The 20,959-nt window shown below is 37.0% G+C and overlaps 1 protein-coding gene across 7 annotated transcripts in view; it reads left to right on the top strand.

Annotated features, from left to right (window-relative positions):
* Positions 1-20,959, top strand: part of Cnot1 (CCR4-NOT transcription complex, subunit 1) — an 88,757-nt gene that overhangs the window by 39,419 nt on the left and 28,379 nt on the right. For 2 of the 7 annotated variants that reach the window (XM_013516128.1, XM_005388448.2), the window contains exons 12-25: positions 148-275; positions 4,759-4,999; positions 6,238-6,357; positions 7,322-7,444; positions 7,713-7,864; positions 9,667-9,817; positions 11,165-11,366; positions 12,536-12,679; positions 13,950-14,074; positions 14,611-14,897; positions 16,796-16,874; positions 18,831-19,061; positions 19,344-19,484; positions 20,384-20,563. In XM_013516128.1, the coding sequence (XP_013371582.1) occupies positions 148-275; positions 4,759-4,999; positions 6,238-6,357; positions 7,322-7,444; positions 7,713-7,864; positions 9,667-9,817; positions 11,165-11,366; positions 12,536-12,679; positions 13,950-14,074; positions 14,611-14,897; positions 16,796-16,874; positions 18,831-19,061; positions 19,344-19,484; positions 20,384-20,563 (2,304 nt within the window). Of the gene's footprint in view, positions 1-147; positions 276-4,758; positions 5,000-6,237; positions 6,358-7,321; positions 7,445-7,712; positions 7,865-9,666; positions 9,818-11,164; positions 11,367-12,532; positions 12,680-13,949; positions 14,075-14,610; positions 14,898-16,795; positions 16,875-18,830; positions 19,062-19,343; positions 19,485-20,383; positions 20,564-20,959 lie in introns of all 7 variants that reach the window. The other 5 variants (XM_013516129.1, XM_005388449.2, XM_013516127.1 and 2 more) reach the window with 3 other exon arrangements.

The raw sequence follows: 20,959 nt of genomic DNA, 5'->3' as shown, positions 1-20,959 counted from the left end.
GCTTTTGCCGCTGAGCTAAATCCCCAGCCCCAATTGTCTGATTTTAAAAGGAATTTGTCTTCCTAATAACCCTGATACTAACCTGTTGAAAATTTTTGAATTTTTACAGCATTCACAGTAGTTTAGTAAAGACTTTTTTTATTCCAGCTTTCCTTCATTCAACATTCCCTTATAAATCCGGAGATCTTCTGTTTTGCTGACTATCCTTGTCATACTGTTGCCACTGATATTCTGAAAGCACCACCAGAGGATGACAATCGAGAAATTGCCACATGGTAAATAGTCTCATCCCACTTTTTTAAAAAGGGTCGTTTCCACTCTTGAAATACAAAACTAACAGTAAGTACATAGCTATCAGATTGTAATGGAATAGCATTTTTAATGAGCATACGTTGTTGTTTAGCAGTACTTGGGATCAAATGTAGACCTCACTCATGTTGGCAGATCTTCTACCACTGAGCTGTACTAATACTCTGCATAGTCCTACTTGGGTTTGTTTTGTTTTATTAGTTATTGTTGTTTATTTTTTATTGTCTTGAAACAATATCTTGTATAGTCCAGTCTGGCCTTCTCTATCCTACATTAGCCTCCCAAGTGCTGGGATTATGGTGTACATCATGCACAGCTGATTTTGGTTTTTTGAGACAGGATGTTGCTGTGTAGGCCAGGTTGGCCTTTTACTTTGGGATCTTCCTGCCTCAGTTTACCAAATGCTAGGATTATAGGTATGTGTCACTACTCCCAGCCTTAAGTTTTTATAAAGGATTTTGGTGGATAATCTTTTTTAGTTATCACTAGTTACATCTCTGTTGTTTATAAGATTAACTGTTAGGCTTTTTGTAAATTCTCAAAAATTTGCGGGGCCGAGGATATAGCTCAGCAGCACAAGTACCTGCCTGGCAAGTACAAGGTTCTGAGTTCAATTCCTGGTGCAAAAAAAAATGTCAAAGCTCTTAAATGTTGTAAGGTTTGTACTTCTTTCTCCATTAGTGTTAAGAGTTTCTCTTCGTACATTCACTCTTTCATAAGTTGCCCAAAATGGCCAATTCATGAAATCTACTTTAAGCTAAATTATCTAGTTTTTAAATCATTCTGGATTACATTTTTATTCCTGATATTTTGTTATACATAGTTTGTTTTCATATTAAATTAACTGAAATGAAAACCAAGAAGCATAAAATTTATATTGAATTACATAATTTAAAGAATCCATGCTTCACTATCTCCTTCTCTAACATTTCAAATCAACTTTAAAAATGTGGAAACTAATTTAAGAGAGGCCCCCTCCATGTTCTTATCTACACAATCAGAAAGGGAGAGGGCAAGAATAGCTGGACAAGATGCTGTTTGTGGTCTTCTTAGTTTTCACCTTCTACGATTCTGTTTAGGAACCCTAAAAAGAAAATGACAGTAATTTCATAGCCAAGTGCCTTAAAAAAAAAAAAAATCAATAGGAGCATTGGTTCTGCTACTTTTTTCACAGCATAGTAATCAGAAATTCTTAGACTGAACGATGATCTTAGTAAAAAATGACCTTAGGTCTCTAGCAGCAATTCTAAGAATGATAGAGGCCAAATAGTTCATGAATGTGCACTTTTTTTTTTTTTTGAGACAGGGTCTCCCTATGCAGTTCAGGCTGGCCTTGAGCTCACTTTGTAGTCCAGGCTGGTCTCAAACTGGCAGTGATCCTCCTACCTCAGCCTCCCAAGTGCTGGGATTAGAGTTTGATAATGACAGATCAGGCCGGGCATAGAAAACTTTTCTTTTGTCTTAGACTTTCTATAATTCTGTTTTGTTTTTTATGGGGTTTTTTTGTTTGTTTTTTATTGTTAATTTTTAACAGTACAGGTTTGCAGTACATATTGATTACATTAATTGTAGGGAACTGGTACATGTACACCACACATCTCAATTTTTTTCACCTTTCCTTCCACTCCCCTTTTATTTGCCAGCATCAATTCTTTTATCTTAAGAGCTTACAAAGTCAATTATCACATAGACAAATTAACAACCAGACTGGTAGGCCAAAAAACATATGAAACACGTAAAGCAGTTATACTAAATCAAGAGTACGTTTAGAAATTACTTAGGTTTTCTAAATTCAGTTCCAGTTTTCAGAAGGAGTGTCACTCTGGCCCCGTGTTTAGAATAGGTTCTTCTTGAAGCTGTTTGCCCAGTCATTCCTTTACGAATTTGAGGTTAGGATGGGAGAATGGCCTTTGTAATTTTCAGAAGTATCTACTTCATGTTTCATTAGCTTATTTGTAACTCATCAACCCTTTGTATCTGTGGCTTCCACATGCATGGACTCAGTCAACTGTGAGTTTGGAATAGTTGGAAAAATAAAGTAGTATCAGTACTGTTTTTGGACACTTGTTTATTGTTGTTCTATGAGTAATAGTTTGGTTTACCAGGCATTTAGATTGAAGCAGGTATTACAAGTTAAGAGATGAAGTCTTGAGTGGATATGCATTGGTTTTACATCATTTTATATGAGGCCTTGGAATCCTTGGATTTGCTACTTGGGAGGGTTCTGGAACCATCTCCAGTGGGCAATAAGAAACCAACTGCATACTCTGCCAGGGTATGTCTGAGCATGTAAGAGCAGTTTAAAGCCCTTTAGATAATGCCAGATTTTTTGAAGTAAAAAAATAGCTTTATTGGATCATGTAATATCAAATATTAAATGTGATTTAATAGTTAAACTCCTTTTAGCTGGAGGTGGTGGCACATCCCAGCATTAGAGAGTCTGAGGCAGGACTGTAAATTGGAGGCTAGTTTGGCCTACATAGTGAAATCTTGTCTTAAACCCAAGATGAAAACATGTTAGTCTTTCCCTTTTGCCCCCCCGCCCCCAATACATATTGCTAGATACTGACGTTCAGTAGTATTTCTTGGCCTATTGGGTTATAGAAAATAGTGCTCAGTTGTAGAACGTATTGTAACTTTTAATATCTGATGTGTAACAGTGAAATAGTGATTCTAAGGAAAAAATGCGGCAGAAAAAGATCTGTAAGCACAGCCTTATTTTGTTGTTGTTGTTGTTCTCCAGAGTACTTGTAATTCTTTTGTTGTTGGCTGTTGTTTTTTGTCTCTGAGACAGGGTCTTTCTGAATAAGTTTTGCCTGGCCTTTCAACTCACTGTATAGCTCATTTTGGCCTCAGACCTTGCAGCAGTCTTCCTGCCTTAGCCTCCCAAGTGCTGGGATTACAGGCATACGCCACCATGCCTGGTAGAATACTTGCAATTCTTGAGCCTCTCAAAAATTGGAAGTGAAATACAGCAAGTTAAGTTAAGAAGAAAACAAAAAGCTGAGTAACACAAGTTTAAGCCCAGCTTGGGCACCAGTTCCAAATAAATTGCTGAAGGCCCGGGTTCAACCCCAGTGCCACCTAAAAAAAGTTTTAAAATATTTAATGTCTTAGGTTTTAACAGGCAAGATAGTCTGTGTAGCAACTGTTCAACTCTGGTAGCAGAATAAACAATATGGGTGTGGCTCAAAGCATTATTTACAGAAACAGGCAGTGGTTGAGATTTTGCTTTTGGATATAGTTTGCCAAACCCTGTTCTGAAAGTTTGGCCCAAGTAGTAGTTTGTTCTAAAGTGTGTTCTTTTCCCCAGTTTTAACTAACTTTGCATTTGCAAGTTGTTGTTGTTTTTTTCCTGTTGTCTCCTGTGTACAGTCTCATTTTTTCACTTTATTATATTGTATTATATGTATTTTTCTCTTTTTTTGGTACTGGAGATTTAACTCAAGGCCTATGTTCTGAGATACTTCTCTAGCTCCTTTATGTTTTTTATTTTGAAAAGAGTCTCACTAACTGGCCCAGGCTGCCCCAGAACTTGTGATCTTTCTGTCTCAGTCTCCTGAGTGCCTGCATTACAGGTGCACAGTATAATACCCCACTTTTCACTTTATTTTGACAGGTAAAGGCCTCTTAGCATTTTATATAAGTAAAATGTCACTATCACATTTAAGAAGTAATAATTTCATATTATAATTAGATGTCAATATTTGTTTCCCTAATACATTTTTCTCTTTGTTTTTTGCCATTCATACACTTCATTTGTTCCCTTGTTTGCCCTGGGTCTAAGCTGTTTAGTTTGTCCTCTGCTCCATGTCTGTCATAGACTGAGGGTATAGATTCTGAGGCTTGATAAAAGTCAGCCGTGCGTTGTAAGAGTTAAGCGTGAAGACTATGATTTTGGTAGAAATTTTGTTATATGTATATTCTGTCTACTCTGCATAGTTACTTTTTCAGATCCCCTGATCCCCGTCGTAAAAAGCTTATCTCCTTGGTTGGGGGTATCTAATTATGTACATGTACCGTGGTTTAATACTGTCCTTTATCAGTTATTGCCTATTAGTTTGGATTGCCTTTGAAATTGGTCTAAAAGCATAACAGCCTTTTTTAAAAAATTTCTTATTAGTGTTGGAAATTGAACTATGGGCCTCTTGTGTACTAGGCAGACACTCTACCACTGAGCTATATCCCCCAGCCCCAACATACACTTTTGAGATAAAGAAAAATAATACAAATATTTTTTAAATATTAAGGCAATTTTGTTTGTTCTGGTAGTTGGTGTCATTTAATTTGAAAGTGAATTTTGGGACTCAGGGTTAGCTTACAAATAATGCTAGCCTAGCATCTGAGGTCCTGGGTTTGAGCCTTATCAACCACAAAAATTTTGAGGAAAATAAAATTTTTTGTACATTCATTTTCATTGATAGAGCGTCTTTCTTTCATTTTTGTTAGGAAGAGCTTGGATTTGATTGAATCTCTGCTGAGGCTTGCAGAGGTTGGGCAGTATGAGCAAGTCAAACAACTCTTTAGCTTCCCTATCAAACACTGTCCAGACATGCTGGTATTGGCCTTACTACAAATCAACACCTCCTGGCATACCTTGCGCCATGAACTCATTTCCACTCTGATGCCAATCTTCCTTGGAAATCATCCTAACTCTGCTATTATTTTGCACTATGCATGGCATGGGCAGGTAAGACACAACCATCTGTTTATCATTTCTTTATCTAAATTATTGAAATTACTTGAAGTCTTCAGGATATAGAAATAAAAAATAATTAGCCTTAGTATTTACCATTCAGCCAGTTTCTCCTTTTGTAGAGATGCAGTTCAGATGGTAGACTTAACAGTTTACAAAAATGTTAAAGCAGTATTAAGCCAACTGTGTAAGGCTTAGACGTTTCTTAACGCCATTGTCACTATGGCTGAGGTAGAAAGGGAAGGCTAAAAGGAGCTGTTTGTCCTCACTCGTAGCTAAATGTTTGTTCCAGTTGAACTGTCGCCACTCTGAGACAGTTAACTAGCATATGATATAACAGTAGGAACAGCTTTCCTTGCCATAGTTTCTATGAGAAATACTGAGGTCCATTTGTTTGTTTATATGGCTCAGCTGTGAACCTTTAGGTTAGCTCAGAAACCCAGAATACCTGCTAGAAATTAAGTAAATAACTTAAAATATAAACTTCTACATGGAAATAGATTCAGAGTCATATACAGACTTCCCTCAGAAAATACTGATAAACGCTATACTGTTTACTCGAGTTACCTTAAACTTTTTTAATGTCTAGATTTGTATTTGTTATATAACTGTGTATTTCTTTATGTATTTCTCTTTGCGGTACTGGAGATTAAGCCCAGGAGTATTGAGCTATATCCCTCCTTTTAAAATTTTCAAATTTTGAAATAGCACCAGCACCTAAGTTGCCCATGTGGGCCTCAAACTCATGATTCTCTTGCCTCTGCTCCCCACATGCCTGGGAATATATGCATGTACCACTGCAGTTGACCATAGTTTGCTTTTGGTGTACCCTCATGTTCACATCATGTCATATCATACTGTATTCTAATTTTGTGTTTGAAAATGAACAAGCAGACTTATGTAGAAATAGTTTTATAGCGGGGCACGGTGGCACATGCCTGCACTTGCGAGGCTGAGGCAGGAGGACAGACTTGAGTTTCAGGCCAGCCTGAATTACACAATGAGATCCTGTCTCAAAAAACGAAAAAAATAAATAGTTTTGTGAATGATTGATTTGGATGTAGAAGCTATTTAGAAGATGTAAAAGTAATTTTGCTTTTGTTCCTGTAAGTGCATAGCGTTTGCACTGAGGTATCTAATGTTTACATAACAAGTAAAATTTGCCACACATTTGTAATTCTGCCTATCAAAACAGCATTGTTGCCATTTAACCTTCCCCCTCTTTTTCTTAGGGACAGTCTCCCTCAATTCGCCAGCTTATCATGCATGCGATGGCAGAATGGTACATGAGAGGGGAACAGTATGACCAGGCCAAATTGTCTCGAATACTTGATGTGGCCCAGGACTTGAAGGTGACTGACTTCAGAGGGACAGAATGACACTGGCTTACTAATGATACGAAAATAAATTTTCTGTAACATAGATAGATGCCTTAGTAATGGACATGTAACTGGGCTGTACAGTGAGTAGAGATTTAGAATTTTGTCTTGTAATTTAAATAGATGGGAAAGGTAATAGGTTTAGGTATGCTAAATATGTTTTTTGTTTTCGTTCTCTATTGTGAGGCTATTTTAAAATAAGTGATGATTGAGCTTTTCTTATAAGTAATCTGTGAGATATAATTTTGGAGAAAATAGATCTGTTTCTACCCTTTAGTCAATTTATTTGGGCAAGTAGGAACTCAGATAATTTGACTACACATCATTAATGGCAAGTTGCACGATAGCATAGGTCAGTGATGGCAAACCTTTTTGAGCTTTGAGGGATACGAACAGATCACTGCAGCATGTGTGCCATAGGTTCACTGCCACTGGTATAGGTGATGTAATTGTGCTGATGTTAGATTTATGCCTACAGTTGAATTTTTTAAAATGGGTATGGATCAGTAGTTATGCTTTGAATCTTCCTTTGTTTTAGGTTTAATTATATAAAAAAGCACAGGGTTAATTTTATGTTGAAAGTAGTCCTGAACTCACCTTTAAAATGTGATACTAAGTCAGAATGGTTATTACCTCTGAATGTGTTAATTAAGTTATTTATTTATGTATTTTTTTTTTTTTTTTGGTTTTTCTCCGGTACCGGGAACCGAACTCATGACCTTGCGCTTGCCAGGCAGGTGCTTTTTGCCACTGAGCTAAATCCCCAGCCCCTTAATTAAGTTATTTATTAAAAAATTAAACCCCCCACCCTAATTGTGACCAAAGAAATACTACCAGTATGTTTTGTTTTCTGTGAAAAGTAGAATATACAAAGTGAGCTACAGAAATAGTTACTTACTGATTGACTTGTACTTTCTAATACTCTTTTTTTCTTTAGGCCTTGTCAATGCTGCTAAATGGTACTCCATTTGCCTTTGTTATTGACCTTGCTGCACTTGCTTCTCGTCGTGAATACCTCAAACTTGACAAGTGGCTCACAGATAAAATTCGAGAACATGGGGTGAGAAGGATTTGTCCTTTCAGTTCTGCTTTGAAGTGTTTTTGGCTGAATTACCTAGAGAAACAGCCTCCCTGTTATGGTGGGTGTGGAACCCAGGGCTTGGCACATGCTAGGCAAGAGCTCTATCATTGAGCCATGTCCCTAGCACCAAGAAAAAGCATTTAAGATGGCAACCAAAATGTCATTTCTAGATTTTAGTCACAGTACTTATTTTTAATCTTAAAGGAATTAATACCAATTTCACACTGAGAAACATTTACTTTTTCAGGAGCCTTTTATTCAAGCGTGCATGACTTTTTTAAAGAGACGATGCCCTTCTATTTTGGGTGGACTTGCCCCAGAGAAAGACCAACCCAAAAGTGCTCAGCTTCCTCCTGAAACTCTGGCAACGATGTTGGCCTGTCTACAGGCTTGTGCAGGGTAAGAACTCATGCTACAAAGTGACTGTTTGATACTGCAATTGTGTTGTTACCTGTTGATTTGGAGATGTAAGGAATTGAATGAAAGTGGTAGCAATTTTCGACAATCCAGTGATTTTTATTCCCAAATTAGTATATTGCTTAGGTGCATGTGATTAATTGATTTACTTACTTTTGGGTTTTTTTTTTTTGAGACAAGGTCTCACTATGTAGCCCAGGCTGGCCTTGAACTCCTGGCTTAGCTTCAGCAGTACTCCTGTCTCAGCCTCCCAGGTGCTGGGATTACAGGCATGTGCCACAATGCCCAGCTTCACCCCCATCCATTTTGTATCTTTTATTTTAAGAGAAATCTCATTAAAGTTGTCCAGGCTGGTTCCTGTGTATTTTTTCATAGATTCCCTTCATCAGACAGAGGAAATTCCCATGTTTTCCAGTTCCATATTGAATGATTTACCCCCATTCTTCCCTTTGGTTTGTTGAGGCAGGGTCTCACTGTAATTCAGGCTGGCTTGGAACTTTTAGTGAGTCCGGGCTGCCCTTGAACTCAAGATTCTCCTGCCTTGGTCTCCCAAAAACTGATCTTAGGGGCATTTGCCACAATGCTTGGCTTGAGTGACTTTCTGTCTGTCTGTCTGTCTGTCTTTTTTTTTTTTGTCTTATTGAGACAGGGTCTGACTGCAGTTCAGGCTGGCTTTGAGCTCATTTTGTAGCCCTAGCCCAGGCTAGTCTCGAATTCGCAACAATCCTCCTGCCTTAGCCTCCTAGTGCTGGGATTACAGGCATGTGCCACCACACCCAGCAAGTGATTTTTTTTGAAAAGGTTTTGTCAGAGACCTTTTGTCCATATATTGAGATAACTGTACTTTTTTTCTCCCCAGTTTTTTTTTTTTTTTGGTGCTGGGAATCAAACTCAGGACCTTATGCTTGCCAGGCAGGTGCTACGTCACTGAGCTATATTCCCGGCCCCTCCCCATTTTTTGGATAGGTGATGTATTATGTTCATTGGTTTTTCAGATGTTAGACCTTGCATTTTTGGGACAAATCTCAGTCGGTCATTCTGTGTGTATGTGTGTACATATACAATTTTGTATATGTGTGGCTATTTTTTACTCCCTGTATTGGGGATTGAACCCATGCTCTCCCACATGCTAAACAAGTGTTCTACCACTGAGCTGCATGTCTAGCCCTGAAACTGGGGCTCTGCAAAGAGCTTCATCCCCAGTCCATTTTTAAATTTTGAGACCCCAGCCTAGACTCAAACTGGTAATCCTCCTGCCTGAGCCTCTTGAATAGCTGGGATTATAGCCATGCACCACCATGTGTGGTTATTGTTTACTTGTGCTGTATTTGTCTACTTGTGGTATTAGGGTACTGCTCGCCTCATGGAATGAATTCATAGATGTTCTAATTTCTGGGCTCAAGCAGTTCTCTTGACTAGCTTCCAACTTAGTTGGGATTGTAGGTACCTACCATTGTGCCCAGTTCTGCTTTACTTGGTAATGGCAATAGTAAAATTTTATTTTGAGGGGGAAGATAGAAGACTATTTCTTATATCTTCAGTGTGAAGTAAACATCCTTTGTGAAATTTTAGACTTTGGTCAGTGACTTCGTTGTGTTCTTGCTAAATGTAGTTGCTGTCTGTGTATGTATGGTAGTGTTAATATAGTTAAGTATGTTTTCTCCATGTTTTATTAGTATTAGAATGGGTATAATTTTGTCAGTATGCCTCATCTTTTATTAAAAAATTAAACTGGTTTATTTAAGTGGTCAGGAATAGTCATTTTTTACTTTCTTCCTTTTTAGGAGTGTTTCTCAGGAGTTATCAGAGACCATCCTCACCATGGTAGCCAACTGCAGTAATGTTATGAATAAAGCCAGACAGCCACCTCCTGGAGTTATGCCAAAAGGACGCCCTCCTAGTGCTAGCAGCTTAGATGCTATTTCTCCTGTTCAGGTAAGTGAATGCTATAATTGGTATGCCTCGGTGTGTTAATAGAATAGATTGTTTCTACCTCATCATGAATAAATGGAATTTATTAAGTTTAGATATATGTGCATGTATGTAGCATCCACTTAGATTGTAAAGGTCATCTCTAAATAGGCATAGTTGCGAATGAATTTTAAATAATGAATGGAACATGATTGAGGAAAGATAACAAAATCACTTATTTAGGTAAATGAAAGGGGTTTCTTTTTAAAATAAGTATTGCCGGGCATGGTGGTGCGTGCTTGTAATCCCAGCACTTGGGAGGCTGAGGCAGGAGGATTACCGAGAGTTTGAGGTGAGCCTGGGCTACATAGTGAGTTCAAGGTCAACCTGAACTATATAGTGAGACACTCCCTCAAAAAAAAAAAAAAAAAAAATATTACACTCTTGAGAAATAAGCACTGCACTGCCTTTGAACCTGATGTGTCTTGTTTGTAGCTTCACGGGCCAAGCAACAGTGCTAGAGCATAACGACTTGTTATAACTGGGGCTCTTCAGCTCTCAACTGAACTGCTCTTTTAAAAACAAGGTACATTTAAGTTACTGCCTGACATCAACCATCCCCTTCTCTTTGGGAGCAACACATTCCACTTTTCTTTTCAGCTGCATTGAATGACTGAGGTCTAAGGAAAGAAAGCAGTTCCTGATTTCTCAGTGGCTTTTATAAAAGACATTGGCATATCATTTCTATAGTCATGGAGGGATGAAGTAGTGCCACAAACTAAGAAGCTTACAAGTTCATTTAGTAGATATTGTTAAAATATTTTGGTGAATAGCATACCTTGTTTTTGTTAGTTTTTAAAATCAGAGACTATCTTCCCCAGTGCTGAAGATACTCAAATTTTGACTTTTGTGTTTTGACTAGATCACTGACTTGGTAATGTTTTTATTTTTTGAAAGAGGATTGTATTTTAAAATGCTTTGCTAGAAGTTGGAATTACCTAATGTAATGTCTGCTCTGTGTCATTACAAATTGTTTTGTATCCCTCACCTCTGACCATGTTCTTTTTGGCAGGGATTAACTGTTTAAACCTATTCCTGATGAGATACAGTATGAAAGAATGATTGGCACAGGGCTGTGGATGTAGCTCAGTGATAAGAGTTCTTAGTATTCATAAGGTCTTGAGTTTAAGCCCCACTCTCAGTGGAAAAAAGACTGGCACACTTGACTTGATATTGGAATACCTTCATGATCCTGTGATTGTAGAGTTTTACTAAGAGTATAAAAAGCTGTTGCTAAAGATTGTTCTATCTATGTCATGTCTGCATTTCCTTGAAATATGTCTAATACATTTTTATAATTTTTTTTTTAAGATTGACCCTCTTGCTGGAATGGCATCTCTTAGTATAGGTGGCTCAGCTGCTCCTCACACACAGAGTATGCAAGGTTTCCCTCCAAATTTGGGTTCTGCATTCAGTACCCCTCAGTCACCAGCAAAAGCATTTCCACCTCTCTCAACCCCAAATCAAACCACTGCATTCAGTGGTATTGGAGGACTTTCATCACAGCTTCCAGGTAAGGGAGAGTTGGTAGTGTAAATTTCATTGTTACTTTACAGCACGTGGTTTGGAGTGACTGTGATAAAAGAGTGCTCTTAAGCGAAATTGTGAGAGTTGCACAGACATCCCAACTTGGGAAGATAAAATTGTACTATCATTGCATTCAATTATTCAGTCTAATTAGAATAAAGAATTGCAAAGAGTTAAAGGTTATTTATAGCATAAAATTTGTTGAGCTCCAACCCATCATACTTTTTTGTTTATTTGATTGTTTTGGGGGGTTTTGTTTTGTTTTTTTGAGACAGGGATGTAGTTCAGGCTAGCTTTGCTCTCACTCTGTAGCCCAGGCCGGCGTTGAACTTGGTGGCAGTCTCCTGCTTCAATGTCCTGAGTGCTGGGGTTACAGGCATGTGCCACCATACCCAGCTAACTATCATATATTTTAAAGGGCTTAGATCCAGAAAATGGTCCAAATCACCCCAGGTTGGTTCAGTATAATGAAGGTAGAAACTGCTACACATACTAGATTCTGCCTGCCTCAGTGTACCTCAGCTACCTTGAAAATAGTAATTGCCTAAAACTTTCAGGTTTTTTCCCCCGCTAAGTATTTTGGCCTGTAGCTTTACAACAAAGGTTACATATTTTGACTGTAAGCCCTTAATTTCTTATGAGTGTTCATACTATTTATATTTAAGTCATAAATTAAGTCACTAAAACCTAGGGGCTAAAATGTTGTCCTGACTTCATATTCTGTAACAGTGCCATGATGTAGTTACAGATGTGCAAAGATTATTTCAAGATTTTTTTTTTTTTTGTCCTGAGTTGATAGGAGTAACAAGTCCTGGCTCATAACAAGATAATAGGATGAAATTTTCTAACTTTACTCATTACAGTAAGCAAGCCAACTGCTCTTACTTTGACTACCTTGATTATACTGGTATGTGTTTTAGGGTGTATACTTTAAAATCTTACATATTCAAGAACTGTATGCTAAAGAAATTTGTCATTATCCATTTTGTCTATTTTTACTAGTTTAGATCATGTATAGAATCAAACTGATATCCATAGAGAATTTAAAAAGAACCTGACTTTTTAAATAAGGACTCACATTTTAGATGCTTATCAAGTCAAGTCAAGAATATAAGTAATGATAGAACTCCTGGCTGCCTTCATTCTCTCTAGTAGGTGGTCTTGGCACAGGCAGCCTGACTGGTATAGGAACTGGGGCTCTTGGACTCCCTGCAGTGAATAGCGACCCTTTTGTACAGAGGAAACTGGGCACCTCTGGACTGAACCAGCCTACATTCCAGCAGAGTAAGATGAAACCTTGTAAGTGGTAGTGTTGTCTGTGATTGTGAAGTGTGACTGCACATAAAAATTTCTATTGTGTGTCTGACTTGTTCTTAGTGTTACATGGGCAAAAACATTGACTTTCTTAATATACTGGTAGTAGAGCCATATGTTGCTGTGTATCCTCGATCACTGATAATACACGAATTTGAAGTATTAAAAACAAGAGTTGTCACTCATTTGCTATGGATTGCCAGAATAAAGTGATGTTTAGTAAGAGGAAGTATCCTTTGGGTATTGCCCTGAAAGTAAAAAGTGGGTACAGAAAAAAGAAAAAACTTCAGTTTCTTAAATATACATAGACTATATCAGTCTCCCTTTTATCCCAGTATTTTCCTAGTGTGGGCTCTTAATAAGCCAGGAGCAGCCAGGAGAATTTCAGATACTCCTTTTCAGTTTTGTCAACTTTATAGAGTAAATATGTATTCATGTATTTTGTAGCTATATAGCTTTATAATACATCTAGTCTTACAATATATTTAGTACATTGCCATAAAATAGTCATAATGTAATTTAAAGCTGATGTTGAACATTTCATCTTAGAATTATGGTCCAAAAGTTGGAGAAGTCATCTTTTTAAATCCAATAGGTGCTGGGTGTGGTGGTGCACTTCTGTAATCCTAGCACTTGGGAAGCTGAGGCAGGATGATCGCTGTGAGTTCAAGAGTAGCCTAGAATACATAGTGAGTTCAAGGCCAGGCTGAACTACATGGCAAGACTTTGCCTCTGAATTAATTAATTAATCAATCAATCAATCCGTCCATCCATAGGTATAATTAAAGTAGATGGTTTTCTGATCATTGAGACCAAATATTTATGATGCAAGAATTGAAAGTATATCAGCTGACTTGAAAATATTAGTGTGAAAGACTTGTCCGAATGTTATGTTTTGTAGCATGCTTTGTGTTTATATCAGTGTCTCATGCACATGCATTGATAATTATGTCATATATAGTTTTTATTATAAAGTAACAAAGACTAACATTGAACTGATTGTATTAAGGGTAAGTGTGTTAGGAGTTCGAGTTGAGTGAAGTTTTGTATTGTAAGTCCTGATAAAAATATTAAATAGAGCCGTGTAAAGCATTATATTAAAAATCTTCTGTGTACAGCACCGTACTTTTGAAACTTAACCACTTAGTACGTAAGTTTTTTTCTATAATGCTAGAATTGGTCTCTTTGACTGTATGTTATGGGGCTGTTGAGGAAGAGCTTACTTGCCTTCTGATGGCTATTTTGTTTCCAATAGCGGACTTGTCTCAGGTATGGCCAGAGGCAAATCAGCACTTTAGTAAAGAGATAGATGATGAAGCAAATAGCTATTTCCAGCGAATATATAATCACCCACCACATCCTACCATGTCTGTTGATGAGGTAAGTCTCAGGATGACCTGATTATTCATTGTTCAGGCAAATCTTGTTTGTTTCCTTTCATTTCATTTCGTTTTGTTGTGGCATATCATTTCTGCAGTCATGGAGGGATGAAGTAGTGCCACAAACTAAGAAGCTTACAAGTTCATTTAGTAGATATTGTTAAAGTATTTTGGTGACTAGCATGCCTTGTTTTTGTTAGTTTTTAAAATCAGAGACTACCTTCCCCAGTCAGTACCAGTTGACCAGTTTGTACCATCTCACCATGTTGCTTGGGTCTCAAGTGATCTTCTGTATCAGTTTCCTGAGAAGTTGGGATAGATGCATATCGCCATGTCTGACTAGGCATGCCCTTTTCAAGGTTTTTAGAAATCCAGGGGAAAGTGTTTTGATCTATGCATCTTTTGAGAAACCTTAATGTTTGTCTTAAGCTCCACTTACTGGTGTTTTGCTTAAGTCTACTGTTAGTGGTACTTGAGGAAGGAAATTAATCATAGTTTCCTTTATGTGTATATTGTTTTTTTCTCTTGCTTTCCCAGGTATTAGAAATGCTACAAAGATTTAAAGACTCCACTATAAAAAGGGAACGAGAAGTATTTAACTGTATGTTAAGGAACTTGTTTGAAGAATATCGGTTTTTCCCCCAGTACCCTGATAAAGAGTTGCATATAACAGCCTGCCTTTTTGGTGGCATAATTGAGAAAGGACTGGTCACTTACATGGCTCTGGGTCTAGCCCTGCGATATGTCCTTGAAGCCTTACGCAAGCCTTTTGGATCCAAAATGTATTATTTCGGGATTGCTGCACTAGATAGATTTAAAAACAGGTGAGTAAATAGATTTCCTGTGAAGCTTCTGCTTTGTAACATAAAGAATAATAGCTATCATTTATCAACTCATGAGTGCCCGACCTCTTAATTATATATATAAACCTGACAATGACTGAAAGTGACACAGAAAAGGAAGAACTGAAAATAATTCATTACACTTCTCAGATAAGTGGTAGGAAAATTATGGGATAGGAAGGCTTTGTTTTCTGTTTGCATTACATACATAAAAGTTACCCCTAAAGTATACAGTTCTTTGAATTTTGACTAGTTTATTTTAATTTTTATGAATTTTTGTCTTTTTGAGTTAGAGTCTTGCTATGCAGTTCAGGTTGGCCTTTTGAGCTCACTTTGTAGCCCAGGCTGGTCTCGAATTTGCAACAATTCTCCTGCCTCAGCCTCCCAAGCGCTGGGATTACAGGTGTGCACCATCGTGCATGCCCTTGACCAGTTTGTACCATTTAACTTTGACCACAATCAGCAGGCTGAATATTTGTATCATCTCTCTCAGGAATTCTTTTTTCCTACTGCAAACCCCTGGTAATCACTGATTTCAAGTTTCGTCTCTAAAAGTTTTCCAGGGAATCATTTAAATAGAATCATACAATATGTAGCTTTTTGAGCCTGATGGTTTTGAAATTTATCAATGTTAATGCATGTTTTAGTATTTTGCTCATGTTTTTTCTGAGTGGTTTAAATATTACTTGGATTGACTACAAATTGTTTTTCTAGTCACCTGTTGGCAGAAATTTGAACTTTGCAGCTAATAGTTTTTGTAGTTTATTTATTAATGTTTTTATGTCGTTTTCTTTTATCCTCCTTATTCTGGTGATCTCACCTAGGGGTTTGTTTATGCTAAACACACACTGTGCCTCTGAATTATACCTTCAGTCTAGTCCTTTTTAATTAATTAGTTACATAGTTAATTTTGTGGTGCTGGGGATTTATTCTAGGGCCTTTGGACTGAGCTTACATCTAATTTATGTTTTTGGGACAAGATCTCATTAAGTTGCCCAGGCTGGGTTTGAACTTGTAATCTTTCTGCCTCAGCCTCCTAAAGTGCTGCAGTTACAGCCATGTGCTCTCATACATAGTTAGTTTAAAGTAAAAATGACCTTAACACATTCATGATGGTGCCATATCGTATGTCTTATTGCCAGGCATTTCTGATTTGAATTTGATGGTTCTCACCAGCTTCAATTAACCAGTGGTACATGTGTAACTCTGCCATTGGGTAGATTGTCCTGCTGCTTCTCAGTAATGCAAAGGTGCTGATTTAACAGACCAAGTGCCATTATATTACAGTTCCTTAAGGAAAACTGAGGTATAAAAGTTGTGATAAAGCCAGTTTGTGGTACAGCACTTGTATGTGCATATTATGTACATCAGCAGTGGTGGTCCTGTAAAATTTTTATGTTGAAATGTACAGAAGTAGTTATTGATAAACTATTCTTGAATATAAATTTATTTTACTTTAATGCAATAAATTTATTGATGTAATACATTTTTAATTGGTATGAATAGTATTGACATTTATTTGGGGCAGTAATCTTCAGTCCATTTATTGACTTTATTAATTTTACTAGTAAAGAGACTGATAAAAGTGATTAGATCAGTTTGTGCCACCAGTGGCAGTTCATGCCACATGATGGGACAGTTGTGCATATACTACTAGTGGTTCAAGCTGGTGGGAATGTGTTAAAAAGCAGAGATTATGTTTTATTTTCTAGTGTATAAAGAGAGAGTTCACAATTTAAGATTTTTCCCTGATTTTATGTTCTTTCCTTTGGCATTCTAATCAAATGTGGTATTCATAGAGTAAGGGAAATGACCTAGACTAGTATTTGGAAGAAAATTTTTTGTTTTTTACATGAAATAATGAATGCTTTTGTTGGCAGATTGAAGGACTACCCACAGTATTGTCAGCACTTGGCTTCTATCAGTCACTTTATGCAGTTTCCACATCATCTACAGGAGGCAAGTGTCCTCAATATGTAATACCTATGTAGTAGTTGGAGGATTTATCTACTTTGAATTATTTTGGGATTTGCAAGGAATTATTTTGGGATTTGCAAGGGGTGGCATTAAGATTCTTCAATGATTGGCATGAGCTATATATACTTAATGTTTATTGCTTGCTCTGCAGCTTAACAGTAGAACATGAGTAAATGTCATTCTTATATTAATTTTTCTCAGCACTTTTTTGTTTTTATTTTTTATTTATTTATTTTTTTGTTGTTATTTTTTCTGATACTGGGGATCGAACTCATGACCTTGTGCTTGCCGGGCAGGCGCTGTGCCACTGAGCTAAATCCCCAGCCCCTTATTTTTTGTTTTTTTGAGGCAAGGTTTCACTGTGCAGCTCAGGATGGCCTTGAAAACTTACTTTGTAGTCCAGACTGGCTCAAACTTGGAGCAATCCTCCTGCCTTAGCCTCCCAAATGCTAGGATTACGGGCATGCGCCACCATACCCAGCCTCTCAGCAGTGGTTTTTTTTTTTTTTTTTTTTTTGGTTTTTCTCCGGTACCGGGAACTGAACTCATGACCTTGTGCTTGCCAAGCAGGCGCTTTTGCCTCTGAGCTAAATCCCCAGCCCCTCAGCAGTGGTTTTAATGAAAGGCTTTTACTAGTTCTTTTAGCCTGATATGGCCATGGAAGAGTATAAATATGTGCTTTCTCAGTCTTTGTGCTAGTATGTTCTTTAAAAAAAACTGCCTGGTTCTAAAAAGAATAAGGAGTGGAATTCTTGGGTGTAAATCAGTAAAGATTCTCTTTTGCTTTAAATGCAAATATGATTCAAACTTAAACATATAATACAAATGAGTATTTCTTAAAAATACAACCGTTTAACAGTCTGCTTAGATTCTGTTGAGGTATTTAAGCAGGAGGTAGTCTGGGAAGATAGACCTAGGGAATAATATATTACAATCCATCCTTTGTGATTTTTTTTGTTCTTGAAATTTTAGAACCATTGCTTTGGTGATTGATTTTTGGGTTGATAAGCATTTTACCTTCTGTCAGTTTGTACAAAACTAGAAAATAGATCTTTTTTTATACACTTCCAGCTTTTTTTTTACATAAAGCATACAAATTATAGATTTATATTGTAAGTAATAAGGAAAATCAGGTGTAAACTTCTTCCTTTGTTGTGGTATTAGGGATTTAACCCAGACCTTTCCCTTTTACATATATAAGCTCTTGACTATTGGGCTACGTTTTGAGACAAGATTCCACCAAGGTGCCTAGACTGGCCTTAAACTTGTGATCTTCCTGACTCAGTCTCCTGAAATTACAATTACTTTAATTATTAAAATTATTACATGTGTGGATAAGTTCTTGTTTTGTTATATGAAGGTTGTTGAACCCCATGCCAGCCATCTTAAATTTGTGTTTGGGGAGTAGGGAAGATTTATTCACCTGTGAGATTGAAAACACCAGCCCAACGATGTCTGTTAATGTGTTGCTTAACCTTTAGTTGTATTGGTCATATACTTTTTTTTTGTTTATATGTTTTGAGGTTATAGCTTTACTGAGGTGTAACTTAACTATGGTGTGTTTTATACACCTTTGTTTTCTTAGAAGCATTCAGTCAAAAAGATGAGTTTATTAAATACATTCTAAAAACTTTTAAATTTTGTATTTACTGAGGGTTTAAAGAAACTTATATGTAGATATTTGGGCTGCTTTTTAAGCTTTTTTTGGCAGACTAGTTACCTTATAAATATTTAAATGTGCAGACACTCTATCTTTGAAGGATTCCATGGTATCTGCCTATATATTAGTGCCAGGAAGGAGCAAGAATTACCAAGAGGTACATAAACGTAAAGAGGACTCTGAAATTACTTTTTACCCTCTCACAAGTGAAGGGCATATAATTAAAAATTTATTTCTATTAAGACTTGTTTTAATGTTTTTTTCTCCTACCCCTATAGTACATTGAATATGGGCAGCAGTCCAGAGACCCTCCTGTGAAGATGCAGGGCTCTATCACAACTCCTGGAAGTATTGCACTGGCTCAGGCCCAGGCTCAGGCCCAAGTTCCAGCGAAAGCACCTCTTGCTGGTCAGGTTAATACTATGGTAACCACCTCAACAACCACCACTGTTGCTAAAACAGTTACAGTCACCAGGCCAACAGGAGTCAGTTTCAAGAAAGATGTGCCAGTAAGCAGGTCTTTTTGTTTCCCTTTCTAAAATTCATATTGTAATATATATTCATTAGTAAGTATGTATTTTCATTTTCTTAAAACACATGTGTTGTACCTCCTCTCCTTGCATTTCGCAGAGCCAGTAACTATTAATAGTTAGGTATATGTGCCTGCCTACACTTCAGACACAGTCATACCATGCATATTTCTCATAACATTGGAATCTCTACATATGCTTTTCTGGGAATTCAAAGAAAGCATTTCAACTTACTTACCTTATGTACTTGCTTTTTAAAAGCCTTCCATCAATACTACAAATATAGATACTCTACTTGTGGCCACAGATCAAACTGAGAGAATTGTGGAGCCCCCAGAAAATATCCAAGAAAAAATTGCTTTTATTTTCAACAACCTCTCCCAGTCAAATATGACACAAAAGGTGAGCACAGTGTTATAGTTTAAATGCTCTCTCCTTTACCCCACTGTGTTGATGCATTGGTTTTTGATCCTTTTGATAATATCTTTAAAGGTAGAGGCATAAAACCACAGTAAAGGGGATGTAGGTCTCCAACTAGAGGTTGGAAGTTTGTGGTTGTGGTTTTTGTAAACATATGTAGTACCACCTAAAGATATATTGCTTTGCAATGAGTTATAGGCTTTTGGAAATAAACTTGATGGTCTTACAGTCTTAGAAGATTTCATTTGTGTTTCTAGTTATTACTCATCTGAGACTTCAGAATGTGTAACTACGTACCTAATAATGGTCTTGCGAAAAGCATGAAGAATGATTCTTCCTGCACAAGAGTCTACGCTAAGACAGTACTTGGAAATTACAGTGTTAGCGATAAAGATTAGCCAAAGAAGTTCGTTTTAAGACACTGAAATACATATGGAGTAGCCTTCAAAAATCCCAATTGGTTGGGGAAAAGGCCTTTATTTGATACACTTTTCTGAAAAAAGAAAGCTTCAAATTTACAGATGATTCCTAGAGATGTAAACTTGGCAAAACATAGTTTGGTTAGATAGGTGACTGCCATATTGTAGTTTCATAATAAAGATTTTTGCACGGCTGGGGGTGGTGGCATTGTAACTTTAAAGCTAGAAGTAATTATAGATGTTACAGTCCTAATTACTCATAGTTTGAGAAGTGGTTGAGTATACTACTGTAAAATTGAACATATTATACATTAGGATTTTATCTGACATGGGGAGAGGGAACTGGTACCTTTGGCATCGTGTAGTTTTGCAAGAAAGCACATGCTATGGTATGGTTTACAGAAACCAACCTTACTTAGTCATATGTAATTCTGTGCTGCTTCTGTCCTGTTGATGGGCTAGGTTGAAGAGCTGAAAGAAACTGTGAAGGAAGAGTTTATGCCTTGGGTCTCACAGTATCTAGTTATGAAGAGGGTCAGCATTGAGCCAAACTTTCACAGCCTCTATTCAAACTTCCTGGACACACTGAAGAACCCTGAATTTAACAAGATGGTTCTGAATGAGACCTACAGAAACATCAAAGTAAGAGTTAGCTTTTTCTTTAATAATTGCTTTGAACTGGAAAACACTTAATTACATAGGTAGAATTTGAGGCATTGGTTTGTTGTTCTTTATATATTTTTTACATGAGGTATCTGTGGAAATTGCTGTAGGTTTTGTTTAAAATACAGAATGTCACAAAGGATTTACTCTTAAAAACTCTGCACTTTTTTTACTGTGTAATTTACTCTTACAGCTCTATGCACTTTTTTTTGCCCTACGCACTTTATATTGAACATAACTATTATTCTAAAAGTGTTCATCATTCTTTGTGTGATTTTTAGAACTTCACTGTTGTGTGTGAAAACATACTGTGCTTAGCATATTCTATATATGTAGTATCACCATCTTTATCCCTCTTAATCTCCTTTCTCCTTC

The sequence above is a fragment of the Chinchilla lanigera genome, unplaced genomic scaffold (genome assembly GCF_000276665.1).
Source record: "Chinchilla lanigera isolate Chin_1 unplaced genomic scaffold, ChiLan1.0 scaffold00032, whole genome shotgun sequence".
Classification (NCBI taxonomy): Eukaryota; Metazoa; Chordata; class Mammalia; order Rodentia; family Chinchillidae; genus Chinchilla; species Chinchilla lanigera.
Note: the sequence above shows the minus strand (reverse complement) of the source record. Positions and strands in the feature narration are given on the sequence as shown.